Genomic DNA, 27,880 nt, shown 5'->3' with positions numbered 1-27,880 from the left:
TATAACACGACTTTTTCCGCATTTCTGCAGTATTATCGCCGTTGGCTTGGTGGATGACAACAGAAATGGTGGCAATGGCAGTTTCGTTAGCAGAGCTGAGCAGCCTCCAGCCAGTGACAGCGCCATGCAGTGCTCCACCGACCAGGAAGTATCCTATCAGTATAAAAGTGATGGACGGCCACTCGCGCATAGCTGCATCATCTGCAAAAAGACGTTTGCACATTTTCAGGACCTGATGGAGCACAGTCACGTGGATACCCGAGAAATTCGGCATTCCTGCGTCGTGTGCCACAAAACATTCACAACTACTACCAGTCTGAAGATCCACTTCCGACTGCACACTGGTGAACGGCCGTACAGTTGTGACATGTGCCATAAGACATTCCGAAGAAGCGACTGTTTGCGGTACCACGTACTTCGACACGTGAACCAGTGTCCCTACATCTGTGAAGTGTGTCACAAGACGTTCATGTGTCGAAGGGAACTGCAGATCCACTCGCGAGTGCACACGGGCGAACGCCCCTACGCTTGTGATGTGTGTCGTAAGACATTCGTAAGCACAAGCGCCCTGAATGCGCATTCAGTTGTGCATGCGGGAGAAGGTCCCTACGGCTGCGAGGTGTGTCAGAAGAGATTCACGCGCCGAAGCAACCTGATCAGTCACGCCCGACTGCACACTGGCGAACGCCCATTCAGCTGCGGCGTCTGCCACAAGAAATTTTCACATAGATCAAACCTCAATAGACACTTGAAAGTGCATTTAGTTTAGTGCCCTTGTTGCTGTAACGTGTGCCACAAGAGGCTAAAGACCAGAAACGTGGGATCTCATGTCTAGTCCTTTGACTGTTTGTGCTTATATGGCTGAATCGGTCTCAATGTCGATCAGAGTTGGTGGTTAGCTTGTGTTAGGCTAATAGGGTAAACCTAAATAACTTCACGATATTAAGAATTGTAAACGAAAAAGCTAAACAAATATCCAATCTAGAGCCTGTCTATTTTACATGTGATAATGGTACATTGCTCTACTAATTCATGATAAAATGTAGTAAACAAAGTCGGCATGCTACCTAACGTCTCTATGGCATAGCTAATTCTATGACACTATACCGGGTGTCCCATTTACATCTACATCTACATTTATACTCCGCAAGCCACCCAACGGTGTGTGGCGGAGGGCACTTTACGTGCCACTGTCATTACCTCCCTTTCCTGTTCCAGTCGCGTATGGTTCGCGGGAAGAACGACTGTCTGAAAGCCTCCGTGCGCGCTCTAATCTCTCTAATTTTACACTCGTGATCTCCTCGGGAGGTATAAGTAGGGGGAAGCAATATATTCGATACCTCATCCAGAAACGCACCCTCTCGAAACCTGGCGAGCAAGCTACACCGCGATGCAGAGCGCCTCTCTTGCAGAGTCTGCCACTTGAGTTTGTTAAACATCTCCGTAACGCTATCACGGTTACCAAATAACCCTGTGACGAAACGCGCCGCTCTTCTTTGGATCTTCTCTATCACCTCTGTGAACCCGATCTGGTACGGATCCCACACTGATGAGCAATACTCAAGTATAGGTCGAACGAGTGTTTTGTAAGCCACCTCCTTTGTTGATGGACTACATTTTCTAAGGACTCTCCCAATGGATCTCAACCTGGTACCCGCCTTACCAACAATTAATTTTATATGATCATTCCACTTCAAATCGTTTTGCACGCATACTCCCAGATATTTTACAGAAGTAACTGCTACCAGTGTTTGTTCCGCTATCATATAATCATACAGTAAAGGATCCTTCTTTCTATGTATTCGCAATACATTACATTTGTCTATGTTAAGGGTCAGTTGCCACTCCCTGCACCAAGTGCCTATCCGCTGCAGATCTTCCTGCGTTTCGCTACAATTTTCTAATGCTGCAACTTCTCTGTATACTACAGCATCATCCGCGAAAGGCCGCATGGAACTTACGACACTATCTACTAGGTCATTTATATATATTGTTAAATGTTCCTTCTCAAACAAAGGACAGATAAATACAAGGAACATGCGTTATTGGTCCAGAGACAACCCACGATGGCTTAGACAGCTGGAAAATCAGCGTCAATGGAGAGTTAACGTCTGGTGTGGGATGCTTAGTACTACAATTGTTGGTCCTTATTTCATCAATGGCAGTCTAAACGGCACAGCGTATGCCAACTTCCTCAGACGAATTCTTCCTTCTCCTCTGGATGAAGTGCCGCTAAGAACCAGAATGCTAATGTGGTATCAACACGTTGGATGCCCAGCACATAATGCCTTGCGTGCACGTCGTGTCCTGAACCGATGGTACCCTGCCATATGGACTGGTCTGCTAGGTCTTCTGATTTAAATCCTCTGGACTTTTTTCTTTGGGGATGCATTAAAGCCGTTGTATATCACGATATTCAAAAACTCCAGAGGACATGCAGGAACGTATCATCCTAGCTTGTAATTCTCTTCAGCAGGCAACACTGGAAGCAGTAAGTAATTCTTTCATTCAGCGAGTGCACTAGTGTATCGGTGTTCAGGGTCACCACTTTGAACACCTTTGAATGTTCTACTCCTGGGCAATGGTACAAGAGAGTCAAAGTCAATTTTGTGTTATGTTTTTAGTCGATTTTCATTTGTAGACGAGTTTGTGATCCCGTGCTGAAAGTCAGTGTTGTGTTATGTAATTATTAACGTTGTGTTTTAGTGAATGGCACATTGTGATTCATTTTTGAATAGGTCTTTAGGAGAGAAAATGAATTACCAAATAAGAAGTATAGGGTGCCTTTTAAAAAAGCCACACTGCTGTTCATATCTTTGTAAAAAACAAGCTACAACAAAGGGAATCATGCTAATTGATGTCCCCGTGACGGCTAAAGAACATTTGCTTGAAACATTTTGTAATTTACATCTGGAAAAACACTCACTTATGGTGGCCAAGATAAATGGGACACCCTGTATAGTTAACTTCGTAATAATGTGGTTAGTTGTGTGGTAATTTTCTTTTGCATATTTAAAGTTTATAACGCACATTTCATTCATTATCAGCATCGGTGTCGCTGTCTCTAACCTCTGTACGAATATTACACATAAATACCGTGCATCATGTGAATTGATGGACTGACAACTTTCATGGAACCATCGCAGACAGAAACAACACTTAGTCCAAGTGCTTTTATTCTTTCCACAGCCGTAGCTCTTTCTTTTTATTCTTTGACTTCTGTGCTACAATGGTTCGTGGATAATTTTAATGTTTCATGCGTTTGTATTATGAAATATGAGGATTGTCCAGAAAGTAAGTTCAGATTGATTGCGAAATGGATACCACACTGAAAACCCGATGAAGCTTTGCACAGACGTGTTGGGTAGTGTCTCTAGTATGACTGTCGATCGCATCAAGACGCTCTTTTCAGTTGTGGGCGCACTGTGAGCGAGTAAACATACCTAGAACAACGATGTCTCCCGCCAAGTATGAGGGCCCACCGAGAGGCTTCGCCTGAATGAATGCAGCCCACCTAACACAACTGCCACGCACTTCCTTCTTCATGGCAATTCTCAGCTGCACTCTGCAGGGGCAGTGAAGACACTTCTGCAGCGGTTTCGATGGGAAGTGTTCGATCACCCACAACACAGCCCTAATTGGCTCATGCTGAGTATCATCCCTGTTCACATGAAATGCTGGATATGAAGAGAACACTTGGGTGCAGGCTACGCGCTATAGACCAGCGTAGAGAATGATCTCGAAAAGCACAGGTGGCTGCCTTTTATGGCGATGGTGTTGGAGATTTGTTATAGCGTTCTGCCACATGTCTAAGTCAGAGCGGCGACTATGTAGAGAAGTATCTGAAAAGTGTAGCTAACTGTTAAAATGTTTCTGATTTTCACTGTGGTTTCCATTTAGAGGCCGATCGGAACTTACTTTCTGGACAACCTCGTATGAAGTTAACATCCAGTTCACTCGCAAGGCCAAAAGGTGCATGCATTCTGCCAATGGTCACATTGTCTTTGTGAACATTACTGCAATCTACATAGGCTTTTAAAGAACTCGATGTAATAGGGAAACGTTAAGCAGCTTTGTATGACCACTTTTCTTCCAAGACCTTCTAAAGTGCTCCACGAAAGTCATCGGTTGAACAGGATTGTCTTCTCTTGATCACATAACCCATTTTTGGCTTGTCCTTTCTCACACATTTGCTTACAGATGAAGCCATTGTTTCTGAAATGGACACAAAACTCAAGAGGTGTTGTCGTTTTGCTAAGTGAATCATTTATTAATAAGGCATTTAAAGCCAACTATGATGACTAATAGGCCCGCCTGGTTGGCCATGCGGTCTAACGCACGGCTTTCCGGGCGGGAAGGAGCGCCTGGTCCCCGGCACGAATCCGCCCGGCGGATTTGTTTCGAAGTCCGGTGACCCGGCCAGTCTGTGGATGATTATTCGGCGGTTTTCCATCTGCCTTGGCGAATGCGGGCTGGTTCCCCTTATTCCGCCTCAGTTACACTATGTCGGCGATTACTGCACAAACAAGTTCTCCACGCACGCGTACACCATCATTACTCTACCACGCAAACATAGGGGTTACACTCGTCTGGTGCGAGACGTTCCCAGCGAGGGGGGGGGGGAGGTTCCACCGGGGGCCGAACCGCACGATAACCGTGGGTTCGGTGTGGGGCGGCGGAGGGGTGAAGTGGACTGCGGTAGTCGTCGTCGGATTGTGGACCACTGCAGCTGCGGTGGAGATGGAGCTTCTCCATCGTTTCTAGGTCCCCGGTTAACATACAATACAATACAATGATGACTGATAAGTGTATTCAATTCATATTATACAACTGCATACAAGTGTCTGACTAGCTGACTACTTACCTGAACAACTTACCTTAATGAGTATGTATTACAGGATCAGCGCAGCAAACGACGTATTCCCCCCCCCCCCCCCCCCCACAACAATGAACTACCTGTTACAGACAAGGAATTTATTCCTGCACAGAATGTCGTTCCAGTGTAAAGACATTCCTGCCATTTGTTGGGGACGATAGGAACTGTGTGTAGGAGGCCCACCTTTCCTGAGGACAGAGAGTGTGGCTGCTATCAAGAAATTAAGTATGTTGTGGAGTTAGGTAGGTTTACCCTGTATGAGCTATTTCATCCACCTGGCCGTTGTTCTAACAATGCTCATTTTATCAGCATGGTTGATGTTGGTATGGTGTCAGAAAATATAGATGAATATAACAGATCCCCAGTAAGTTCTTGCTGTACTCATACTCGTCTAGTATAAATCACAGTTACTGCAAAGATCAGCATGTGTGGGAAAAATGGTGAAGAGTATTTTGTTTCTCGAGATGAGATAGTTATGTTGGCCATAGAATGTGGCAGCAATGACATCTTCTTGTTCCATGCTCTTAGAGACGACGTTGCATAAATGAGAACTACATAATGGGAAATGCAAAATATTTGACCCCTGAATTACGAAGCAGATACACAGTACTGGAAACTAAACGTACTGGGTACTTATCATTAAAAAATTATGAATTTATATTCGTGGAAAGTGTTTTATGTAAACCTGGAAGGATGAATTCACTGGAAAAGAATCCATCTTCGAAATCCTATGTTTTATCATTGTTACTTAATGGATCTGTGACAGCTGAGTATGCTCTGACTGGAAAGTCCTGCAGTGTGATCCGCTGAGTGGAAGATATCAACAAAAAACTCTTTGGCAGTGTGCTCCATATTACCCGCAAGCAGACAAGTGGAAGCTGTTGATGTTATTTATATAGTGTGTTTCCTAGCTTCTAGAGCCATTCCTTGTGACTAAGACGTTTCATATCAGTGGTACTTTGTCAAACGATTGTAGAGTGGTTTTTAATCAACTTAAGTTATTCATGTGGTAGTCGCGCATTCCAGTTGATATGTTTAATGCTTGGGATCCCTAATATGCCAGCATGGAAAGTGGGTTTGTGTGGAGAGAGAACAAGGTAGCCCAAGCTGTTGACTACTTGTCAGCTATTGGAGTTTTGGTCTAGAAATAGTTACGTTAACAAATTGACAAAATTTTGATACTTAAGAAAGAGGATGTGTTCTGGTAGACGATAAGAAGTACAGATAATCTCATCGCAATAAATCGTGGCCAGCGATATTCTACTTGAAAATCTGCAGCGGACTTGTATTATATTGCTGTTCATTAGACGTCAGATGGATGTATACCACCAACAGGTGCAATTCTCTAATTCCACTCTGCTTTCGAAAGAATATCTTGACACCCCGACTCTGATGCTGTGGGCACACGAGGTTACTAACAAACGTAACAGCGAGGCAGACATTCAAGATTCTCCCTTCTTCATAGCAGACAGCTCTCAATAATTACTAGAGTCTAGCGAAACCGAATAAGCGATCACAGATTGTGAGATGGGGTGAGCAGATCCGAAAGGGACAGGTGGCCCACACTACTTCCTGTGGCCGAGAATAGAAGCGATGACGGAATCGTATGCTGGGTCTGTCTGGAACCATGTGGCGTGAGGATGCAAGTGCAGTAACAATTTGAATGAGTGATGACAATGTATGCACATCGAAGAAACGTCTTGCGAAGACCTGTTCAAGGAAATGGGGACACTACTGCTTTCCAGTATATTTATTCCTTAATGTTATTTGTCATAGGTAATACATCTCTATCTCAAACCAACAGCTCAATTAATTTAATCAGGACTAGACGTAAGAACAACCTTCATAAAGATCTATGGTTCACAAAGGCGTCCATTAATCATGAACACATACTTTCAATAACTTACCAGCAACCATAAAAAGTGAAACTACTCATAAAATTTAGCTTAAGAGGAACCAAAGAGAATTTATTGGTATCCAGCTGTATTACTCCATTTCTTAGTAGACGTAATTGATGTATGTATTACTAATCTTATCAAGTAACGTGAGTGTTACTTGAAATGTGACTTCTGCATATCTCTGGTGTAGTAAGAGAACAGTATATGGTACATGTATATTTGAATGACTTTCCACTTAACATTCAGCAAGCACAATGGTACATTTGCAGATGATACTAGTGTTATAATAAATCCTATTAGAGAGAAAACAATAGAAGAATTCGTAAATAACATTTTCCAAAGAATTACTGAGTGATTTTCTCAAAATGGAATCTCCCTAAATTTTGAAAAGGAAAATAACACAATACATTCAGTTCTGAACAAGAAATAAGTGTCATACGAACAGTTGATGTAATACATGAGCGGGAACCTGTAAGTAGTACAGAATGCTTCAAATTTTTAGGTATACATATTGATGAAAACATTAACTGAAACAAGCACATTACTGAGCTTCTCAAACAATTAAGTTCAGTTATTTTTGCGGTGTGTGTAATTGCCAATCTTGAGAACAAGCGTATCTGCCTCCAGACACATTTTACATATTTCCACTCAATAATGTCGTACGAAATAATTTTCTGCGGTAACTCATGACTTGGAGAAAAAGTATTGATTACATTAAAGCGTGCAGTAAGAATAATACGTGGTGTTCAGCAACGGTCGTCATGTAGGTACCTCTTCAAGGGGCTAAGTATTTTAACTTCTTCGTCACAATACATATTTTTGCTAGTGAAATTCGTCAGGAACAATCTATCTCAATTTGAGAACACCAGTGATGTATATCCCTACAACACTAGAGGGAAAATAATCTATAACATAGAATGTTTGACAGGTAGCGGATCAAGATTTAAATCCAATTCAGAACCATTTCTCCTGGACAACTCACTCTATTCCACTGACGAAATTCTACTTCAAAACCAAAAGCCATTAAAAAAATCTTGTTTTTATGTGTAGTTGCGTCAGTAGGAATAAAATGATAATATGAACATTAATGTCAGAACTAATCATGTGTACATATCCAGTAAACTTACTCTTTCCACGTCATTTCGATAAAAGAATCACTCAAAGGATCTATGGAAATGTAACTAACTAACTAAGTGATGTACACTGATTTTCTGTTTGATGATGCATGGCTGCAATAGCATAAAAGTTATCATATGCATCTCACTGTACTATACATTTACATATTTTGTGACCAGTTTGTAATTTATTCTTAGTTTAAAATATGTTTCAATTTTTTAAATTTATTTTTTATAAATAAATATTATCTACTCTTATTTTATGACATGTTCTACTTCATTTTGGATCTCCTCTCTTTGGATCAATGGAACAATAAAGTGTATGTAATCTAATATAAATGGGAGGGATTAAAAAGCCATTTGTAATAAATTTTTGCCATTTTGGATGAAAACAGCAAGTTTACTGCCTATGCATCGCCCAGAAATTTCTCAACATACATGTATGTGTTCTTTAAATGGAGGTACGAAGTACTGAAAGTTAAACCCTAACTTTTCTGTATGAGAAGTTCCTAATTAATTCTGAATATGAAACAGTTATGTTCCAACAGCTGACCTTTTGTGATCTCAGTATGCCTCACAAGAATTAAAAGCAGTACATTCTTAGATATATGCAACAAATTTTGATGTTATCCTGATACAAACTTCAAACATTAATTAAATGGTTGTGTAGTTAATGCAGAGTGTCAGGTAACCGAATGGAAATATTATAATTTCTACAATTTTGCATCACTGTAAAACAGCTGTTTTGGGGGCTATGATTTCCAAATTAGTCAATAAACTTGCTGTTTTATTCATTAACATAAAGCACTCAAGTACAGTGTCATCTCCACCTAGAAAGAAATATCGTTCCACTGACAGGAAGAGTCACAAAATTACCCACAGCATATGAAGTACAGTACATGTCTGTATTCTAGAGTATCGTGGAGCCGAGAACGAAATCTTGATGAATGATGGGGCAGTCATGAAAGCCTCTATTAGAGCTGACTGCACTTTACAAACTTTTCAAAAAGAGATAAGAGAAAGGGAGAAAGAGATAGACAGAAACAGATCTCAATTAAGACTGGTCAAGTTCGATTATTCATATGTCCTGAATCTGTGCATCAGACATCGAATGAAAACGTAATTGAGCAGAGACATGTTCACTTGTGCTTCGATAGTACAAGTGCCTCTAGTAGTTGAGTCCTAACCAGTCAAACAAGGAGTGTTGCAACACTCTAGTACCACCAGCAAGACAATCAAAGTATCTGGAGGTTAAACAGCTTGAGTCTACTCATGTTTCATCCAGTTATTGGCAGTAATTTATTCAGCAAACAATTAAGTAATAAAGGGTACGCTGAATATCTGCAGCACATCCTTGCAGAGTTACTAGAAGGTTTCGCATTACCCGCATCTTGTTAATATGGCCATACGAGTAAGAAAATGTGTGTTGAGCGCAGCTTCCAAGGTGATCAGTAAACCAGAAGTTGGATACAGAGTTATTCGTAAGTATCTCTTGGGCTTCAGAAGACGACTGCTTGAAAACTACCAGAAACACTGGGAAATGACACGCATTAGCCGATAGAGTACCCCTCCAAGTTTCAGTTCATCATATGCACCATGGTGTACTGTTCAGGAGTGGGCAGTCATGTCAGAGCATATAAACAAGTCATCTGCCCCATACTGTGGCACTTAATTAGTTGGTACCTGCAAATAGGCAACCCAGTGACCACATTTTCGAAGCAGGCCGCTTTCTTTATGCCTTTCAGCACAGCAGCAGCAGCCTCTGCTACAGCGAAATACACTCATGTTTCTGTGATACCAATAGGGCTCATATGGAGAAACTGTAATGTGTGTTGAAGACTTGTAGAGATCCTCTATCAGTTGATATGAGTAGTAGGGTAATGGGGCTCCAAGTGCAATTTTGATATCAAATTGATATGCAAAGTAATTAAATTGCTCAATTAATTTTTTAATAGATGCTGGCTTTAGGTGGTAAAGTAAAAGTGTTCTCCACCACAGAATGGCATGTGATTGCGGGCTGGAGGGGGGCGAGCCCACTGCCCACTGTGCATGGTTTGGTAACGTCATGCGTCACTTTGTTATGTAGTTCACCAGTATTATGGCAGAGCCACCACCTGGAGCAACCTGCCATATGATCTGCCAGTCAGAGACTCTAGCACCTTGGCTGCTGGCTGTGTCCAAGTGAACAAGTGGGAGGAAGGGCGGTGTATCACCGTCAGCAGCTCGCTATTTGAAAAAAACCTGTATCCTGACCATAGATGAAGGGAGGGAGAGAGAGGGAGAAAGGAGGAGAGGTAAGAGTGCCTCTAACTTCTGCAGTTTATTACCATACATCAAGGAGCATGCACATTCAGCTACCACCTATTGATTATGAGGGCTGGTATTTTTTCATGACGATTTTGATTTGTAATTAGAACAGTGGAGCATTTTCCATCAGTTATGATAGCATGTATTGGCTTCGATTACCTGAGCTGCAGGAAGATCATCATGCAATGCAGCAGGAGTTACAGTCCTCAGCTGTATGCTTACAGATAATAAACTTTTTAAACTTATATCTGTGCAACACCAGCAACTCGTCAGTTGAACACAATTCCCACCAAAAACTAAAGATAGTACATTCCACTCAAGCCTGTTTCCCACCAGCTTGTAGGTGAAGAATAGGGTTTCAGTACGTCTGCACTAGTTTCAAGCTGTATAGTGAAAATTTTTCCCAGCGGGATAACGTCAGTTGTATAACATCGTCAAGTTTTGAGGTGTTTTGCGATTTTAGGCGCTCCTTATGTAGCGCTATGCATATATTTGCGCAATTGGGACCGGTCTTTACTTCAGTTTCCCAACCAAAATAAATAACGTACACTAATCTAACCTTCCTCTTCTGCATCTGAACAGTTTCCATGTGTTGGGGGTGCACTTGGGCTTTCTGTCCAGAGGGACCAGGGTTCGAGTCCCGGAAAGGAGACCACCACTTTTAATTTCCTTCTAACTCTTGTGGGACCTCATCACAGCCATGTGACAAAGAAATTCCCATCAAAATCGAAATTTCCCCAAAAAATTTGAAATTCCAAGCAATAGGGTAGGTGGTGGAGGTGATCTGTCAGAGGCAAGGTGGGGGGGGGGGGGGGGGTATGGGGCAGGGACCCAGAGGCCAGCTGAGGAAAACACATGACATTATCATTTAATTAATTTGCATATGAATTTGAAATCAGAATAGTCCTTGGATCCCCATTACCGTACTACTGATGTATGTCTATTTCCTGAATGCAGTGTAGTTTTGCGAAATGCCAGAGGTACTTGGATAACCCTGTACTTTCTAGTTGATCTATTGGGATCTTGGGCGGAGGAGGGGGGGGAGGGAGAGGTCGTGATGTGACCATGAATGTGAGGTATATTCTTGTAATTATTCTGGTTATTCCTTTTGGTCATATACCGAAGACACTTTGTATCAGTAAAGAACTGCAAACAGCAAGCATGTAGGTGACTCCCCATTGGATACTTCTGACCCAAAAGTGGGTAAACATTTGAAAATACACAAATTCTTGGAATAGTGTAAGGTAAAAATTCACCCACATACCTGAAATGACGTGGGGTTTTATTGAAGCCAAAAACGAGTGCAAAAACTTGCCAGCAGATGACACTGGATGGCAATACATCAGTGACGCCACTTGAAAATCGTGTATAATATGTAAACTGAAGGTGAAGGTAGGGAGGAAAAAAAGGAAAGGTCAGCTGATGTCAGCTGTATCAGGACCTTATGCAGAATCAGTGGCGATAAGTGAAAATGATAATCATACCACGATTCGAACCCATGATCTCCTACTTACTAAGCAGGTACGTTAACCACAGCGCCATCTGGGGCACAGTGTTTCGCAACTGCATGGACTATCTCAGCATGCCTCATGGCTGATGCATACACCCTCTAAGGGCCACCTATTCTTAGTCCCTATCCATTTCCTGCACGCCTGATACTCTGAGATTCCCACAAGAGGGCTAACATACTCGTGCATCCACACTGAAGAAGGTGCATCAATTGCCCATCTAGGTGAATCAATTATATGAATGCGTGTTGTCGGTTTTTTTTTGGACAGATGCACCAGCAGTGGTCGCATATTGACTTTACCAGGAAATGCACTGGTAGTGAGGTTTTACTATCAGAATGGAGCTATAGCAGCTTTATGATCCTATCGCAGTAAGAAGGGAATTGGAATGGGTAAAGACCTTGTGACCAGTGTTGTTGTGATGAAAGTAATCATGAAGCTTCTCAGACAGTTCAGGAGGAAATGGAGACATCAGCGGGTTCATCTCTGCATGGTGAAGTCAGTGCTTGTCAAGTCGCTCGTCTCACCGCCATTCCATGAAATACTTTTTGGAGATCACTAAGGTGTACCCTCCAATGCTGTCCATTCAAAATCCAGCGTTATACTGAACTGTTAGCGACCGGTTTTCTGACACACAGAGCATTTGTGGTGTGGGCACTCTAAAAAATGGGGGACGACGACGGTTGGTTATCTAACGTGTTGTGGAACAACGAAGCCCATTTCTCACTCCGAGGCTCTGTCAACACCACAACTGCAGAGTTTGGGCTACTGAAAATCCTAGGACTGTCCTTGAAACACCATTGCATGACGAGAAAGTCACAGTGTGGTGTGGATTTGCCACATCAGTCATGATTGGACTATTTTTCTCTGAGGAAATGCAGGGCACTGCTTTTCAAATCGTCAGTGTAATGGTTGCAAGGTACGCTGGTATGTTACAGAATCGCATCGTCTGTAGCCTGACTATTAAACACTTTCTGGAAGGCACAACGTTTATGCAGGTTTGATGCTCCATCTGATTTTCAAAATCTGTGAGAGATTTCTTGCACACGTCGCTTGGTAAGTACCGCTCGCTGAGCCCCGCTGTCATGCTTGGCCTCACAAGTCCGTACTCTGAAATCCTTGTGATTGTTGGTTGTGGGGTTCCGTGTAGTTGAAAGTCTACGGCGATTGTCTGACCTCATAATGGAAGCGTACTGATATGCAGTACAGTGCTGTTCATAACATCGTCCCTCAACAACAGGTATTGTTCATCAGGCCCGGATCCAGCCTGGGGGGGGGGGGGGACTGGGGTTTCTGCCCTAGCGGCTATTTCAGGGGACGCCAAATTCACATTCTTGAAGAAATAAACTTTGTTTCACATAGCGCCTTGCACCCAGCACACATTGATCTATCGATTATTCATATGATTTTGACATGCATCCTTGTTGGTTTTTGAACATTTTTGAACACATTGTAAGTTGATTTCTGAACGAATCATAGCTGATTTTTAGAATACGTATGTAGTGTACGTGAGATCTCTGCTAGGGGAATCCCTGTGGTGCCTAGAAATAAAAAAGGTTTTCTACGGACAAGAACGGACGGAGCTATATGCGCTGAGCCGAATAACCCCGAAAGGGTGAATGCCAATCGCTGTCTTTTTAGGTAGTTGATTGAGTGAGCGAATGATCAGCGTTGTTATAATTATTAGCAAAATCCGTAAGTTCAGGCTACCACAGTGGAAATAAACGATTAACGGGAACGACAGGTAGGAAAGATTACGTATTATCTTTTTGGTGTATCTAAGAAAATGAAATGTTGACAGAAATGGTTTGCCAGATCGCCACACTATTAAGGGCCAGTTGTACAGTCGCCGGTTAGCAGCTGGTAAAGTTGTATTCTCGGAATGGCGCGTTCACATAATATATGCAGGATACCTGAACTGGTGATTATGACGGGGTTAGTGAAGTTAACCAGAGAATAAATTTGACAATGGCAGGAATAGTTATAGAGCTATTAATGATAAGATTTTATGCTAGGAAGAGGAAGAAAAAGGAATGGAGATATCACACAGATTGGCGCTGCAGTCCGGAACCGCGGGACTGCTACGGTCGCAGGTTCGAATCCTGCCTCTGGCATGGGTGTGTGTGATGTCCTTAGGTTAGTTAGGTTTAAGTAGTTCTACGTTCTAGGGGACTTATGACCTAAGATGTTGTGTCCCATAGTGCTCAGAGCCATATCACACAGATTATATGGATGAATATGACGATTCCAGATTTACATAAAAATTTCGCACTACTACTTTTCGATCTCATGCTTGAGAAACTGGAGCATAAGAATGAATTGTGAAACTATTTCCAAATGTAAAACTTTTTACTATTAGTAGGCCTAACAGGCATTTGATATTGGTATTTCGTGAATTACGTTCTGTCATGTTATTTAGGTAAATGAGGTACATAAAAATGATCATTTTATGCCAAACCAGTCTTGCTTATTTGGCGTGTGTTACAATTGCTACAATTCAGAAAGGCTAACAGCTTTTTTCACTACTAAACAACGACATATCGATTCCTCATATAGCAAAGCATTTCACGAACTTTGAAGAGTTAATGGATTATTTCACAAAGAGGAAAGATCGCCGCGTAAAGCTGTAGCAAGACTAGAGAGAAGAAAATGCTGGGTACTGAGGATTGAAGAAATGTGTACTGTATTGCTGGCCTCTTGTCTTTACTGGGTTTATGTTTCCTATATTTAATTATATGTCACACAAAAGAAAAAGTTATTAGGAAATAGGCAATGAAGAGTGCGGATTTTCTTAAGAGTTCTAGTTCACACGGGCACAAATGATCCCACTCAGTATTAAACGTGAGTGTTTTGTAACGGGGGTAGGACGTCAAATCAGCTGTCTGGGAGCAACAGAGGCACCACAGGCCAATAGTAAGTTTTTGCCGGGCTACGGAAATGTCGTAGAGCCGGGTTGTTGTTGATGATGGTTCAAAATGGTTCAAATGGCTCTGAGCACCATGCGACTTAACTTCTGAGGACATCAGTCGCCTAGAACTAATTAAACCTACCTAACCTAAGGACATCACACACATCCATGCCCGAGGTAGGACTCGAACCTGCGACCGTAGCGGTCGCTCGGCTCCAGATTGTAGCGCCCAGAACCGCTCGCCCACTCCGGCTGGCTGTTGTTGATGAATGACGGCCAACATACCAAGTTTTTGTTATAAAGGACATCCTCTCTGCTAAATGTCAATTGTTATGGTAATTATTGCTTTCGTCTCAAACGAAGCGCCATTTGCTGTCATTTTGTGCACTTTTTTGTTTTCAATAAACTCCATGTCATTTCAAGAGTATGTGTCAATTTTTACCTGTCTACCTACATTATACCGTGATCTGATCACGTAGGCTTTCCTGGCCTAATAAGTCATGTAAGTCTCTTCGGGTTTGCCGCCGGATCCTAAAATCAACTTGACTCGATATTTCGGCGATCCAACTAGTCGCCATCTTCAGTAAAATGCTGCTTCTGCTGATGAGTCCCGCTGAGAACTGACGCCAGGTTGCAAATCGACGTCCTATATAGGCCAGCGTTCAGTACACGGCGCATGCGCCGCCCATCACGGTTTCTGCCTTCCAAAACAGGAAGGTGGCGCCGCCCTTAGTGAAACACTGCTGGCAACGATATATCGCAATCAAGGCCGCACCGAAGAACGTTCAGTTTTGATGCGAGATAATACAGGAATCCACGTTTTGCTAAGAGGAAACCCATTGTCTCTGTTGATTAAATTATCAGCAAACCTAATTTCAATCGCCTCTTTATAGACACTGTTCCAAAAACCGGAAATGTTGGCAACCACAACAGTTTCCTCAATTTTCATTTTGTGTCCCTCATTTAGGCAGTGTTTCGCTACTGCCGATTTTTCCGGCTGTTGTAGCCTCGTATGACGGGAGTGTTCCACACACCTGTCATGCACTGTGCGAATAGAACGGCCAACGTAAGCTTTCCCACATTGACACGGAATTTTGTACACCCCGGGTTTCCTAAGCCCCAAATCATCCTTCACAGAGCCGAGCAGAGCCCTAATCTTAGAAGGTGGACGGAACACACTCTTAATGTTAAAATCCCTGAAAATTCGTCCAATCTTAAACGATAAGCCTCCAGCATAAGGAAGATAGGCCACAGACCTATGTTCCTCTTCGTACGCCTCCGGAGATGGTCCAAATTCCATAGCCTGACGAATCTGTTTCTCGGTGTATCCATTTTCCTTAAAAGCAGTCATCAAATGCTCAAGTTCTTGGGTTAAGCTGTCTGCGTCGGAAATGGCATATGCCCTCCGTACCAAAGTCCTAAGGACGCCACTGCGTTGGTGTGGTGGATGACAACTCTTAGGATGCAGATACCAATCTGTGTGTGTCGGCTTTCGGTGAACACTGTGTCCCAAAGTTCCATCTGGTTTTTTATAAACCATTACGTCTAAAAATGGAAGCATCCCATCATTTTCAACCTCCAGTGTTCACCGAATCTTCTCACGCAACACACACGTCTGCTTCCGTGGCCACTCACCCGACGCGCTGGCCACTTTGCTAGACCTGCTGCCACTGGCAAGAACAGACAGATCGGTGCGTTCTTTATACCTAACTGCCTGACAAAGGCCGGCCTAATCCGTTACTTACAGTCGCCGACTCCTTGTGACCATCCCTGCCTCCAGCTGTGGTACACTGTGAAACAAACAGCTGCAGCAGTAGCTCTAACCGATTCCACCCTGACACAGACCCCCTGCCCCCAATTTAAAAAAAATCCACTTCACCCAATCGGAGAAATTGATGTTGTTGACCATACGCCTCGGATTTCTCATACAAAATGTAAATTTTCTCGCTTTTATACAATTTCTCTCCGAAGACAGAAGAAATCGACGCTGCCACATCGCTAAAGTATCGTTACTTGTCGTGAAAATCCTGTAACAATATGGCTTAGGCTACATTTCCTCTAAGTATTTCTTTATGAAGTAAAACAGATCTGTTCTTATCAGCCTAATGTCTGTTATGTCATACATCACAGGACTAGAATATTAAACTGATTTTTGATTTGTGATGCAATGCTAAGATCCACCTCTGACACAGGATGCCGCCTCACCTTCGAACTCCCTTAAAGTAACCTTGCCACTTACTACGTCTCTTAAAGTATTAACACAGAGAAGTTGTAAATATCAGGTTTATACTACATATCACCTTATAGATTTAGTAATACATATGATTTTAGTACTATGATTGTCATTCCCTGTGTAGGTAGGAGACTGAAATTTCGTTAAAATTATTTCACTCTACTTTTGATGCCGAAATTGCGTCAAACTCTCCGTTTGTCTCCAGCATTAGCCACTAGGAACACAGTGCTCTGAGGAGAGATGAAAACTTCTCTCTGCATGTTTGGAGATGTCGGCTTACACAGACAAACAGGGAGAGACAGACAGGAAGCGAGTCTGGAATTTCCCAATCTTTGTTGATCCAAGGAGGCCAACATCCTGTCTGCGGTCGGTAGTATTTCGTAACGTGATCTGTGAATGGGAAATTGGACGGTTTTGACCTTCGTGGCGGCGCCCTGACGATAGACAAACACGCAGGGGACACCAAACGGGCACTTCGCCCATTCATGATGTGTAGAACACTTTTGCATTATTTAACTGTATGACTGTTTGATTGCTGTACGCTTTTCCATCTGTACAAAACAGCTTGGCGCTGAAATTGTAGTAATTTGTCCATCTGCAGAAAGTGGCGGGCAGTGCTCCCACACCGGCAATCGCATTTTGGTGGGTAAATTCAGTAAGGGCCAATCAGAATGCTCCATTCACGGGACGTTCCACGATGTCCGAGAGTCGGGAGCATAGGAGTCTCCACAGACTGGTTAGAACAGGATGGGGCCAGAGCAAGGTATCTGCAGAAAGTTCCATGATGTCTGAGAGTGATGTGATGTCCTCTTTGTGCGAATGGTCAGAGACAAGTCCAAGCAGACGAGGCTCCTCTGGTTTGGGCAGGTGGGAAGCTGTACCCCACTCGCCATTGTGGCTTCAGAATATCTCCAGACCAGCATTTGTAGGGCATCGAAAATCCACCGAAAATTCCAGCCATTTTTCTCGTTTCTATGACAGTACTTCGAATTCGGGGGGAATCTTATAGATATTCGATTTGCTGTGTGTCTGTGTTTTTCTTTTTTTCACGATCTGTTGTGAGTTTCGAGATATCTCATGAAATTTTAGACATGTAATTGTTCTGATTTCCCCGTCTGTGCTTAGACAGCAGTGTGCTTCGAAAAAAGAGAAAAATAAAAAATAAGTACCTTAATATCCCTGACTCCAGCAACGAATATAAATTAATCCAACTCAGTGTTTCCATTTGTGATCGAAATAAAAAATTGCTACAATTGTTTAGGTACTCCACACTGTCTTACCATCCACAAATTGTTTAAATAAACAGGACACTGCCTTATCATCTACAAATTGTTCAAATAAACAGTATTCCATACACTGCAGTCGCTTTCCCAACAAATTTTTTAAATAAATAAACTGTATTTCAAACACTGCCCTGTATCCCATAAACTGTTTAAATAAACAGTATTCCAGATATTGGCTTTTCTACCAGAAATTCTTGAAACAATACTTCATACACTGCAATTGATTTCCTGTAAATGGCCAGTCAACTGCGTATTTTTCCCGCCGTTTCCAGGTGAGGAGGGAGGCAGAGGGCTGGGGGTTTCCCCAGAGGGAGAGGGTCTGGGACCGCGCGCCGCGGAATTTGAATCCGCGCCAGAAGTCATGGACGTCGAAAACCCATAGAGGTCTCTGCACCATCGCGCCTTAAGCTGTGGCGGCGCGCGCCTCCTGGCTCGCTTTCAGTGTGAGGGCGGCACAGTGGAACACGTGGTCCCAGCGGCCAATAGCGGCGCCCCCGATAGAGTACTTAAACGCCGGCCACTCGCTCAACCAGACAGTCTAATCTCGCTTACGTCGGTTTACGCCTCGCTTTGCGCTAGACTGCTTACTTCCTGGTTCGTGTACGAGTTTGTATCCTTGTAACTCCGTTATTCGATCTTGTTGTATTCGTTCCGTCCTACGTTGGTCGCGTCCGTCCTCTTCCGTTGTGTTGTTATTCGCTGGCCTCTCCGCGGGTCTCGCCGCGCCTTCCGTCATTGCTACCCCGCGACCGTCCTGCTCACAGTTACAACATTTTGGCGACGAGGTAAACGGTGGTCGTTCTTGGTATGGAGGCGAAGTTGGTCTGTCTGCTGGAGCAACAGCAGCAGCAGCAGCACCCCCAGTTGGACATCTTACAAAAGTCGCAGCAGTTGCAAACGGACAAAGTCGATGCCGGGGACGCGTTACCGCACCAGCTTCAGGGTCCTCGGGTGTCCGATGCTTTCCCGCGTCCGCCGTCATTTCCACCCTTTAATGACGCTAAAGAGGACTGGGAAACCCACTTACATAGGCTCAAACAACATTTCATGGCTTTTCAATTCACGGAGGACTCCTTGCAGCGGTCGTTGTTTTTGTCTTGGGCCTCTCCAGACAAGTTCTTTCTTCTCCGCAAGTTGGCACCATTGTCCGATCCTGAGGCTACCATTTTCCAGGAGGTGTGCCTTTTGCTGACAAACTATTATTCGCAATGCTACCATGTGGTCGCCTCTCGGCTGGAGTTCCACCAGTACCATAAACAGCCTGGTCAATCATATCATTCCTGGGTCACGGACTTGCAGCGTCTCGGCCGTCGATGCGATTTTATGTGCACCAATCAGCAGTGTAAGGCTTCGTATGCGGACTACCTGATCCAAGATGTGGTGGTTTAGCCGGCTCCCGACCCTGAGGTCCGTACTGCGGCACTGAAACTCGATAACCCCTCCTCGGAAAAGATCCTCCGCATTGCCCACTCCTTTGAAATTGCTCAAGCGGCTAACGAGCGTCTTATGGCGCGACCGCAGATGGCGGCGATCATGGCGTCCCGGCGGGTTCCGCCCTCGGGACGTCAACGTGGCCCGACCGACGGGGGCCAGCGCCGTCGGGACTCTCTGTGGTATCGGCGCCTTCGATCGCCCCTCGTCGCTGGTTGTGCGGCCCACTTCCGTCTTGCCCATAGTGCGTTACTGCCCATTTGCAGACTGATTCTTCCCACCGCTGGAAAACGTGGACGCTGTGTAACAAGGAGGGCCACGTACCATCGGTTTGTCGTAGTCGCTCGACTCGATCCAGTCCTGCCCCTCCTGGGCCTGAAGATACCATCCATGCTCTGCAATCGGTCGTCCCGCATGATGACCCATCAGCGCGGAAGCTTTTCCTCACGCTCCGCATTTTCACAGAGGATGTCAGTTTTCAGGTCGACACTGGGGCCACCGTCTCCGTGATTAATATGGCGACATATACAAGGCTGGGCTGCCCTGCGTTGTCGCCTCCCTCTCGCCGTTTGGTCGCATACGGAGACGGTTCCATTCCCCTTCGTGGCCAGTTCGTCGTCCAGGCGACGTACAAGCGTGTTCCGCGGCTCCTTACCCCTCTTTGTCGTCGACCATCCGTCGGCTTCGAATATTTTTGGCCTGAATGCGTTTCAACTATTTGGCTTTTCAATTTCCGACAAAGTTATCGTCGTTTCCACGGCTGTTCCCTTTCAGGGCTTGGATGATCTGTTCTCCGCTTTTGCATCATTGTTTCCACCGGATCTCGGATGTGCTTCCGGCTTTCAGGTGCACATCACCCTCCGGCCAGATGCACAGCCTCACTTTTTCTGGGCCCAGCCCCTTCCTGTGGCCTTTCGGCCAGCGGTCAAGGAGGAACTTAATCGGCTCCAGGCCGACGGCGTGTTCGAACCTCTAACGTATAGTGCATGGGCGACACCACTGGTGGTCATACGGAAACCCAATGGGACCCTTCAGCTACGTGGCGACTTCGGCTCTACAGTCAACGCTCAGTCCCTTGTTGACACTTACCCCATTCCCCGAGAGGACGACCTTCTTGCCAAGCTTGCTGGGTGAGAGTATTGTTCCAAGATCGACCTGGCTGAGGCATACCACCAGTTGCCCTTGGCTGCCGAATCGCAGAACATCATGGTTATCAATACACCTTTCGGATTGTACCAGTACCTTCCCTTTGGTGTCTCTTCAGCGCCGACCATTTTCCAGTGATTCCTGGAGCATCTTACCCAGTCTATCTCTGCATGTGTGAATTATCTGGATGACATCTTGGTCACCGGGCGTTCCCGCCAGGAACATTTGCAAAACCTCAGCGCCTTATTTCACGCTTTGCAGTCTGCTGGTCTACACTGACGGCTGGACAAGTGTTGTTTCTTTTTTTTTTTCAACCGGAAGTGGAATACTTGGGCCACTGGCTTAGCAAAGATGGCATTCGCCCTTCGGGTCATAATGTCATAATGCCATTGAGGCCCTTCCTCGTCCCAAGGACTTATTGGAACTGCAGGTGTTTCTGGGCAAGGTTACTTATTACTTAAAGTTCTTGCCCAGGCTGCCTCCATTGCTCAACCCCTCAATCGCTTGCATCGCAAAGGGGTACCTTTTGTTTGGACTCCTGCCTGTGACCAGGCTTTTCTCCATTTAAAGGCGATGCTGAAGTCCGCCCCTTGCCTTACTCCCTTCTCTCCGGACTGCCCCTTGATTGTGGCTGTTATGCTTCTAAGACGTTGACCCCGGCGCAATGGCACTACTCCCAAATTGAGAAGGAGGCCCTGGCGATCATGTTCGGCGTTCAAAAATTTCATTCCTATCTCTTTGGAGCCAAGTTCACCCTCCTGATGGACCATAAACCCTTGGTTACATTTTTCGGAGTCACACTCACCTTCCCGAGCGGACGGCTGAACGTCTCCAGCGCTGGGCATTGTTTTAACATAATTACACTTACACCATCTGGTATAAGCCCACCGCCCACCACGCTAATGCGAACGCTTTGTCACGTCTCCCAGCGGGCCCCAATCCTGCCTTTGACTAACAGGAGGTCCTCTGCTTTCACATTGATTCCGCCCGCCAGGATGCGCTGGACGGTCTTCCTCTTATGGCTGCTGACGTTGCTGTGGCTACCCGCCGTGACTCTGTCTTGCGGAAAGTTCTCAACTATGTGGTCCACGAGTGGCTGTCCTATGTCAGATGCAGTTCAATTTCAGCCCGTGGCGCCACCTGTCCCACAGGCTCTCTCCGTGGTCGATGATGCTCTTCTGTTGGCCTCGGAGTCAGAAGCCCACTGGGTGGTCATCCCTCCGGAATTGTGGCTTCGGGTGCCCAGTTTGTTACACTGGGGTATGTCCCATATGAAAGTTTTGGCTCGCCGGCATGTGTATTGGCTTGGCAGTGATGGCGATATTGAGCGCCTGGTCCGTGGCTGTATTGTCTGTGCACGTCACCAGGCAAGCCCCCCCTCAGTCATTTGCACCCTGGCCTGTGCCTTGCCGGCCCTGAGATCGCATCCATGACGATTTTGCGGGACCGTTTTTGGGGTCCATGTGGTTACTCATCGTTGATGCCTACTCCAAATACCCGTATGTTGTCCGAATGGCATCGACCACCACGGAGGCTACACTCACGGCTCTGGCCCAGGTTCTCGCCATTGAGGCCTGCCCCACATGTTGGTCTCAGATAATGGTCCCCAATTCACAGCATCCGCCTTCCACAACCTCTGTCAGGCCAATGGTATCAAGCATATCCATAGCCACCCTTTTCCACCCTTCGTCCACTGGCCTGGCGGAGAGGCTTATCCGCGCTTTTAAACACCAGTTGACTAAGGCGGTCGACACATCTCCAACCATGTCAGCCCTCACCCTGTTTTTGAGCACCTATCGCTCTATGCCAATTGACAGTCGCAGTCCGGCAGAGCTCCTTCATGGGTGACAGCCGTGGACCCTGCTCCATTTGCTGCTGCCGCCCCACTCCCACCCCCACTCCTGGCCCTCGTAGCGGTATGCCCCCGGCTCGGCCGTGTGGGCCCGCGAGTACGGGTGCAAGGCGGGTTGGACACCGCGGCCCATGGGTGGCATGTTACGTCGATGCAGACGTCGAAAGGGTTGGAGCGTCGCCATCATAATCGGCTCCACCCCCATGCTGCCACGGGACTAGCACCGCCGCCTCTTTCCCTACCTCCTTCGGGCTTGGACGTGGTCTTCGAGTCACCGTCCCAGCCCCCGGTTGCCGTCTCCCCGCAGGCCTGCCGCCGGCCCTCTCTGCATCCAGGTGGACTGGCGGCTCCCTCCCCCGCCCTGGAGGCTGTCGTGGATACCTCGGGCGTTCCTTCCTCCCCGCCACTAGCGGCTGATACGCCCAGTTCCTCTTCCCACTGCCACCCACCTCGGCACCGTCTGGGGCGTTTCCGTCCCCACACGCAAGTTTCAGGGGGGAGGGATCTGTCACCGCGCACCATGTAATTTGAATCCGTGCCATACGTCATGGACGTCGAAGACCCATAGAGGTCTCTGCACCACTGCGCCCTAAGCTGTGGCGGCGCGCACCTCCTGGCTTGCTTTTAGTGTGGGGTTGCCACAGTGCAACATGTGGTCCCTGCAGCCAAAGCGGCGCCCCTGATAGCGTACTGAAACGCCGGCCACTCGCTCAGCCAGTCAGTCTAATGCCGCTTACGTCGGTTTACACCTCGCTTTGCGCTAGACTGCTTACTTCCTGGCTCGTGTACGAGTTTGTTTCCTTGTGACTCTGTTGTTCGGTCTTGTTGTATTCGTTCCGTCCTACATTGGTCGTGTCCATCCTCTTCCGTTGTGTTGTTGTTTGCGGGCCTCTCCACGGGTCCTGCCGTGCCTTCCGTCATTGCTACCCTGCGACCGTCCTGGTCGCAGTTACAACAGAAGGTTTAATTAATTGATCGATTTAATTAATTAATCAATGAAATTGAAAGAGTGGGAAGGAGCTATTCAAATAACTCAGGCCTGGAAATGTGTTGTATCAACTAGGGAAATTCCCAGGGGGATGGGGAGGAGGACAGGGAGGGAAGGGGTAGGGTGGTTTCTCAGAAGGACTGGTTATCGCCAGGGGCTATAATCCACTTAGCGGAACAATAGGTTAAGGAGCTGTCAATCAAAAGAGAACTCTAGGCCTCTCTCTGAATTCATGCTTGTCCCTGACATTGGCAACCTGCAATGTGAGGTGATGTTCTTTTTGTCATGCTACTCACCCCCCATGTGTTCAGAGGGTGATCCAATGACATCATCAATTCTGCAGTGGGCATGGAGTCATTGGAATTCGACCGTCGATCAATGGAAGCATGTCGACTCCTCTGGTGAATTACATTTTTGCTGCACTAGGTCAACAGTCATCTCTACAAACGCCGTCATTGAGGTGAACGTCGGCTCGAAACGTGCAGTGGTCCATGGATGCGGGCTGCTGCAAGCAGTTTTATGCTATGGGCTTGCAGAGGACCTGTGGTAATGACTGAAGACATGTTGACTGCTGCGAACCACTTACACCCTTTCATGCTTGTTGTCTTTCCAGATGACAATGTCACCTGTCAGCAGCATAATTGACAATGTCTCAGAGCCAGAATCATGCTCCAGTGGCTTGAGGAGCATTATTGTGAACTCACGTTGATGTCTCGTCAACTAAATTCGCCTGCTGTAAATCCTATAGAACCCATCTGGGTCGTTATTGGGCGCCATCACTGCGCACTCAAATAAGCGGCTCGCTATTTACGCCAATTACATGGCCTGTGCGTAGACATCTAATGCCACATACCCCCACAAACCTACCAACAAACTGTTGAATCCCTTATACATGGAATCAGTGATGAATTTCGTTCCATAGACAGACAAACAAGCTATTAATAAGATGGTCATAAAGTTTTGGCTAATCAGTGTATACACTGTGTTTTATTTTCTAAAGAGGGCACACTTCATTTATTGAAATCTGTCCTCCTTCTTGTATTAAAAAAATGAGATAAATATGAAAAATATTTAAAAATTTGGGTACTAAACATATCACATGAAATTCGATTTCCATGTCTAAAGCGACTCCAGGAATATACTACCACCCCTTGTATATTGCTTGCATGTGGATCATGAGGACAAGATTAGATTAATTACAGCACGCACAGAGGCATTTAAATATTCCGCATGAGGATGTAGGGCCCTGTTAGTGTTACTATAATTTTCATTTGTAGTGTGTATTGTTGTGAAACAAATTTGACACAATTTTTTCCATAGTTTCCAGTATAATCCCTGTTGGCATGGAAGTCAACAGAAATGACGACTTGCTGTCATACAGTGCAGCACTAACAAGGAAGCATCCTATGACCATACTTATGTACACAGCAGCACCATCTGCAGAAGGACATTCGCAAAATTGCAGGACCTGAAGGAGGACAATCACACGGACAGTCTTGAATTTCTACATTCCTGCGGTGTGGTCACAAAACAGTCCCACGGAACAGCGACACGAAAGAGCAATTACGTCTGCATGCACGGATCGGACATTGTGTGTGTGTGTGTGTGTGTGTGTGTGTGTGTGTGTGTGTGAAGTGTGTCACAAAACATTCACAAGTGGCACTGTACCCAAGAAGCACCCATTTCTGCATATGGGCGAAAGTCCATATATTTGGTATGTACGACGGATGACATTCTATACCAAGCCCCACCTAAAAGCACATTTACATCTGCACACTGGGATAACTCCTTATGTGGTGAAGTGTAAGAAAGCGTTCACAAAAAACACTCGCCTGAAGCAGCATTCACATCTGCACAGGGGTGAACATCCTTTAGTATGTGGCGTGTGTCACGAGACCTTTCTAACCACGACCACCCTGAAGGAGCACATAAGACTGCACGTAGGTGAACGTCCTCATATGTGTCAAGTGCGTCACAAGACATTCTCAGATAAGTGCAGACTGAGGCAACATTCACAAGTGTAGAGCCCGCGCAGAATGCCATGGCAGGTAGATGCGCAAATGGCACGTCACGTATGGCGAGGGCGGTAATGGTGGGGGATGCGGACAGGCACTGTAGGGGAAGTGCGAAGCGGTGGAGGGGGAAGTGCCATTCTAAAATGAAGCCTACGCTCACATTTTTTAAAATATGAAGTAGGGCCCCTCAACACCCACACCATTCAAAAAGATATACTACCAACTCTGATTTGGTTAGTATATAAAAATAATTCTGCCGAAGATGCAGCGATTTACTTTGGCCTTGCTTGTTAACCACTTGTAATTGCCATAGAAGTGTCATGAGTGGTGAATTCTGAGTAAAATCTACTCATTTCTCTGGTTGCGATGTTAAAATCTGCGTCTTTTGCAAAATGCAACGAAATTTACACAGTCTCACGTCACCAACATGTTGTGCAGACAGAGAATTCTGAAACAGTGGTTTAATTTTATTAAGTGAGGAGCTGAGGAAAGTAACGTCAGTAGCTTATGAAAAAACGCATTCTCGATACAAACGTATAATGGTTCAAATGGCTCTGAGCACTATGGGACTTAACATCTATGGTCATCAGTCCCCTAGAACTTAGAACTACTTTAACCTAACTAACCTAAGGACATCACATAACACCAAACGTATAATGTCTTCAATTATGTTGTTGCAAAGCCCACATCATTTCACGAGCCATCGATGGCCCTTAAAAATTTCATTGTATCATCGAAAAGGTCTGTAGTGTAGAATTACACGGTAGGCTATGACGTTTTACATAATAACGGCATAAATACTGTCCTCCTTGCTGGTTACCATTTGCCAAAATCCCATTTCGATACCTCAAACCGTTTCTGGAATATGAGGAATGTTGTGGATACTCGCCGTAACGTGCTCGCCTCCCATGCAAACGTGCCCGGGTTCCATTCCCGGCCGGGCTGGAGATTTTCTCCCTTCTGGGACTGCGTGTTGTGTTGTCCTCGTCATTTCGGATCAGTTTTCTCTAGATTGGTGCAAGTCTAAAGGCCGCGTCATGTTTCTTCTAAAATGATCGACGTTTCGACCCCTCTGCTCTGATGTTCCGCAGGATCTTCTGGTGTCCACTACTGCCAGAACATGACGCGGCCTAATAACCCAGAAGATTTTAACTTCGGTGACAACGGCCACAGTCCGCAGCTCGTGGTTGTGCGGTAGCGTTCTCGTAGTGATTTTCTCTGCCTCGTGATGACTGGGTGTTATGTGCTGTCCTTAGTTAGGTTTGAGTAGTTCTAGGGGACTGACGACCATAGATGTTAAGTCCCATAGTGCTCAGAGCCTTTTGAACCATTTTTTTGACAACGGCCACAAAAGCGTGCAGACTTACATAAATATTCAATATGTTAGCTAAATTTCATACGCAACAACTTAATGTGTAATATGCACCAAATGCAAAATCTTAGTGGCCTCTGTTTTTCATCGCAAATTTTTCCGGATTTCGCGGTGTGTTTTACTTCCATGTAACTATCACAATAACTATGACCATTAACGAAGTGATGGGCACATCATAAAGAGCCTGGCACATGAACCTACAAGCAAATCAAAAATGATTTTTTTTTATCAAGTGCTTCCTGTAAAATCGTTGGAGAAAGATTGCAGGACGTGCACCTCGATTTTGTCATTACTGAGCAGCCGAAAGGTGGGAAACACTAGTAGGTCGCCTCCCTCCGAACAAACGAATGAACTCGCCCGGTGCCTTGGAGGAAAACTAGCCACTGCACATCATCCACCGTATCCTGATCGGACTCTACGCTGGTGAATGACCTTAAAACTGTGACATCTGCCACAAGACATTCTCGCACAGTTCAACCCTGAAGCAACATTCACGAGTACCCACTGGTGACGCCAGCCATAATCGTCCTTATTCGTGCGAGGCGTGACAGGAAACGTTGACAGTCAGCGCTGCGATCAAGAAACACTCATCTCTGCACACACGCGAACGTCCACATATTTGTCACGTACGTCAAATGACATTCAAAACCAAGAGCGTCCTGAACGCACATTTACGTGTGCACACAGGGATCCATGCTTATGTGTCTGAAGCGTGTCACAAGACGTTCACAAAAAAGATCCAACCCGAAGTAGCACTCATGTATTAACACGGAGGAACAGGAACATTGGTGATGATCCTGTATTAGGCTAAAATATCAACTACTGCATCCGTATGATGATGATTATAACAATGCTCACTTCACGAGATGGATTGTGAGGGCGTGTTGTCACAGAATACACCATCAAGGGCCGGTTGTACAGTCTCCGGTTAGCAGCCGTTAAGTGCTA

General features: G+C 45.4%; 1 protein-coding gene across 1 annotated transcript; it reads left to right on the top strand.

The window, feature by feature from the left end:
* Window positions 1–124: 124 nt before the first annotated feature.
* LOC126106233 (zinc finger protein 227-like) lies at window positions 125–27,480 on the top strand. The gene is made up of 2 exons (XM_049912461.1): window positions 125–553; window positions 27,373–27,480. The coding sequence occupies exons 1-2, from the start codon at window positions 125–127 to the stop codon at window positions 27,478–27,480; spliced, it is 537 nt and encodes a 178-aa protein (XP_049768418.1).
* The last annotated feature ends 400 nt before the right edge of the window (window positions 27,481–27,880 follow it).

Source organism: Schistocerca cancellata, chromosome 10 (genome assembly GCF_023864275.1).
Source record: "Schistocerca cancellata isolate TAMUIC-IGC-003103 chromosome 10, iqSchCanc2.1, whole genome shotgun sequence".
Taxonomy (NCBI): domain Eukaryota; kingdom Metazoa; phylum Arthropoda; class Insecta; order Orthoptera; family Acrididae; genus Schistocerca; species Schistocerca cancellata.
The sequence above is the reverse complement of the archived record's forward strand: the minus strand, read 5'-3'. Positions and strand labels throughout refer to the sequence as shown.

Excerpts from the sequence above, each read along its gene's own strand:
- LOC126106233 (XM_049912461.1), top strand. The coding sequence starts at position 125 with ATGCAGTGCTCCACCGACCAGGAAGTATCCTATCAGTATAAAAGTGAT. Across the intron at positions 554-27,372 it reads ATGTGTGTCGTAAGACATTC|TGTGACATCTGCCACAAGAC; the intron begins GTAAGCACAAGC and ends TGACCTTAAAAC.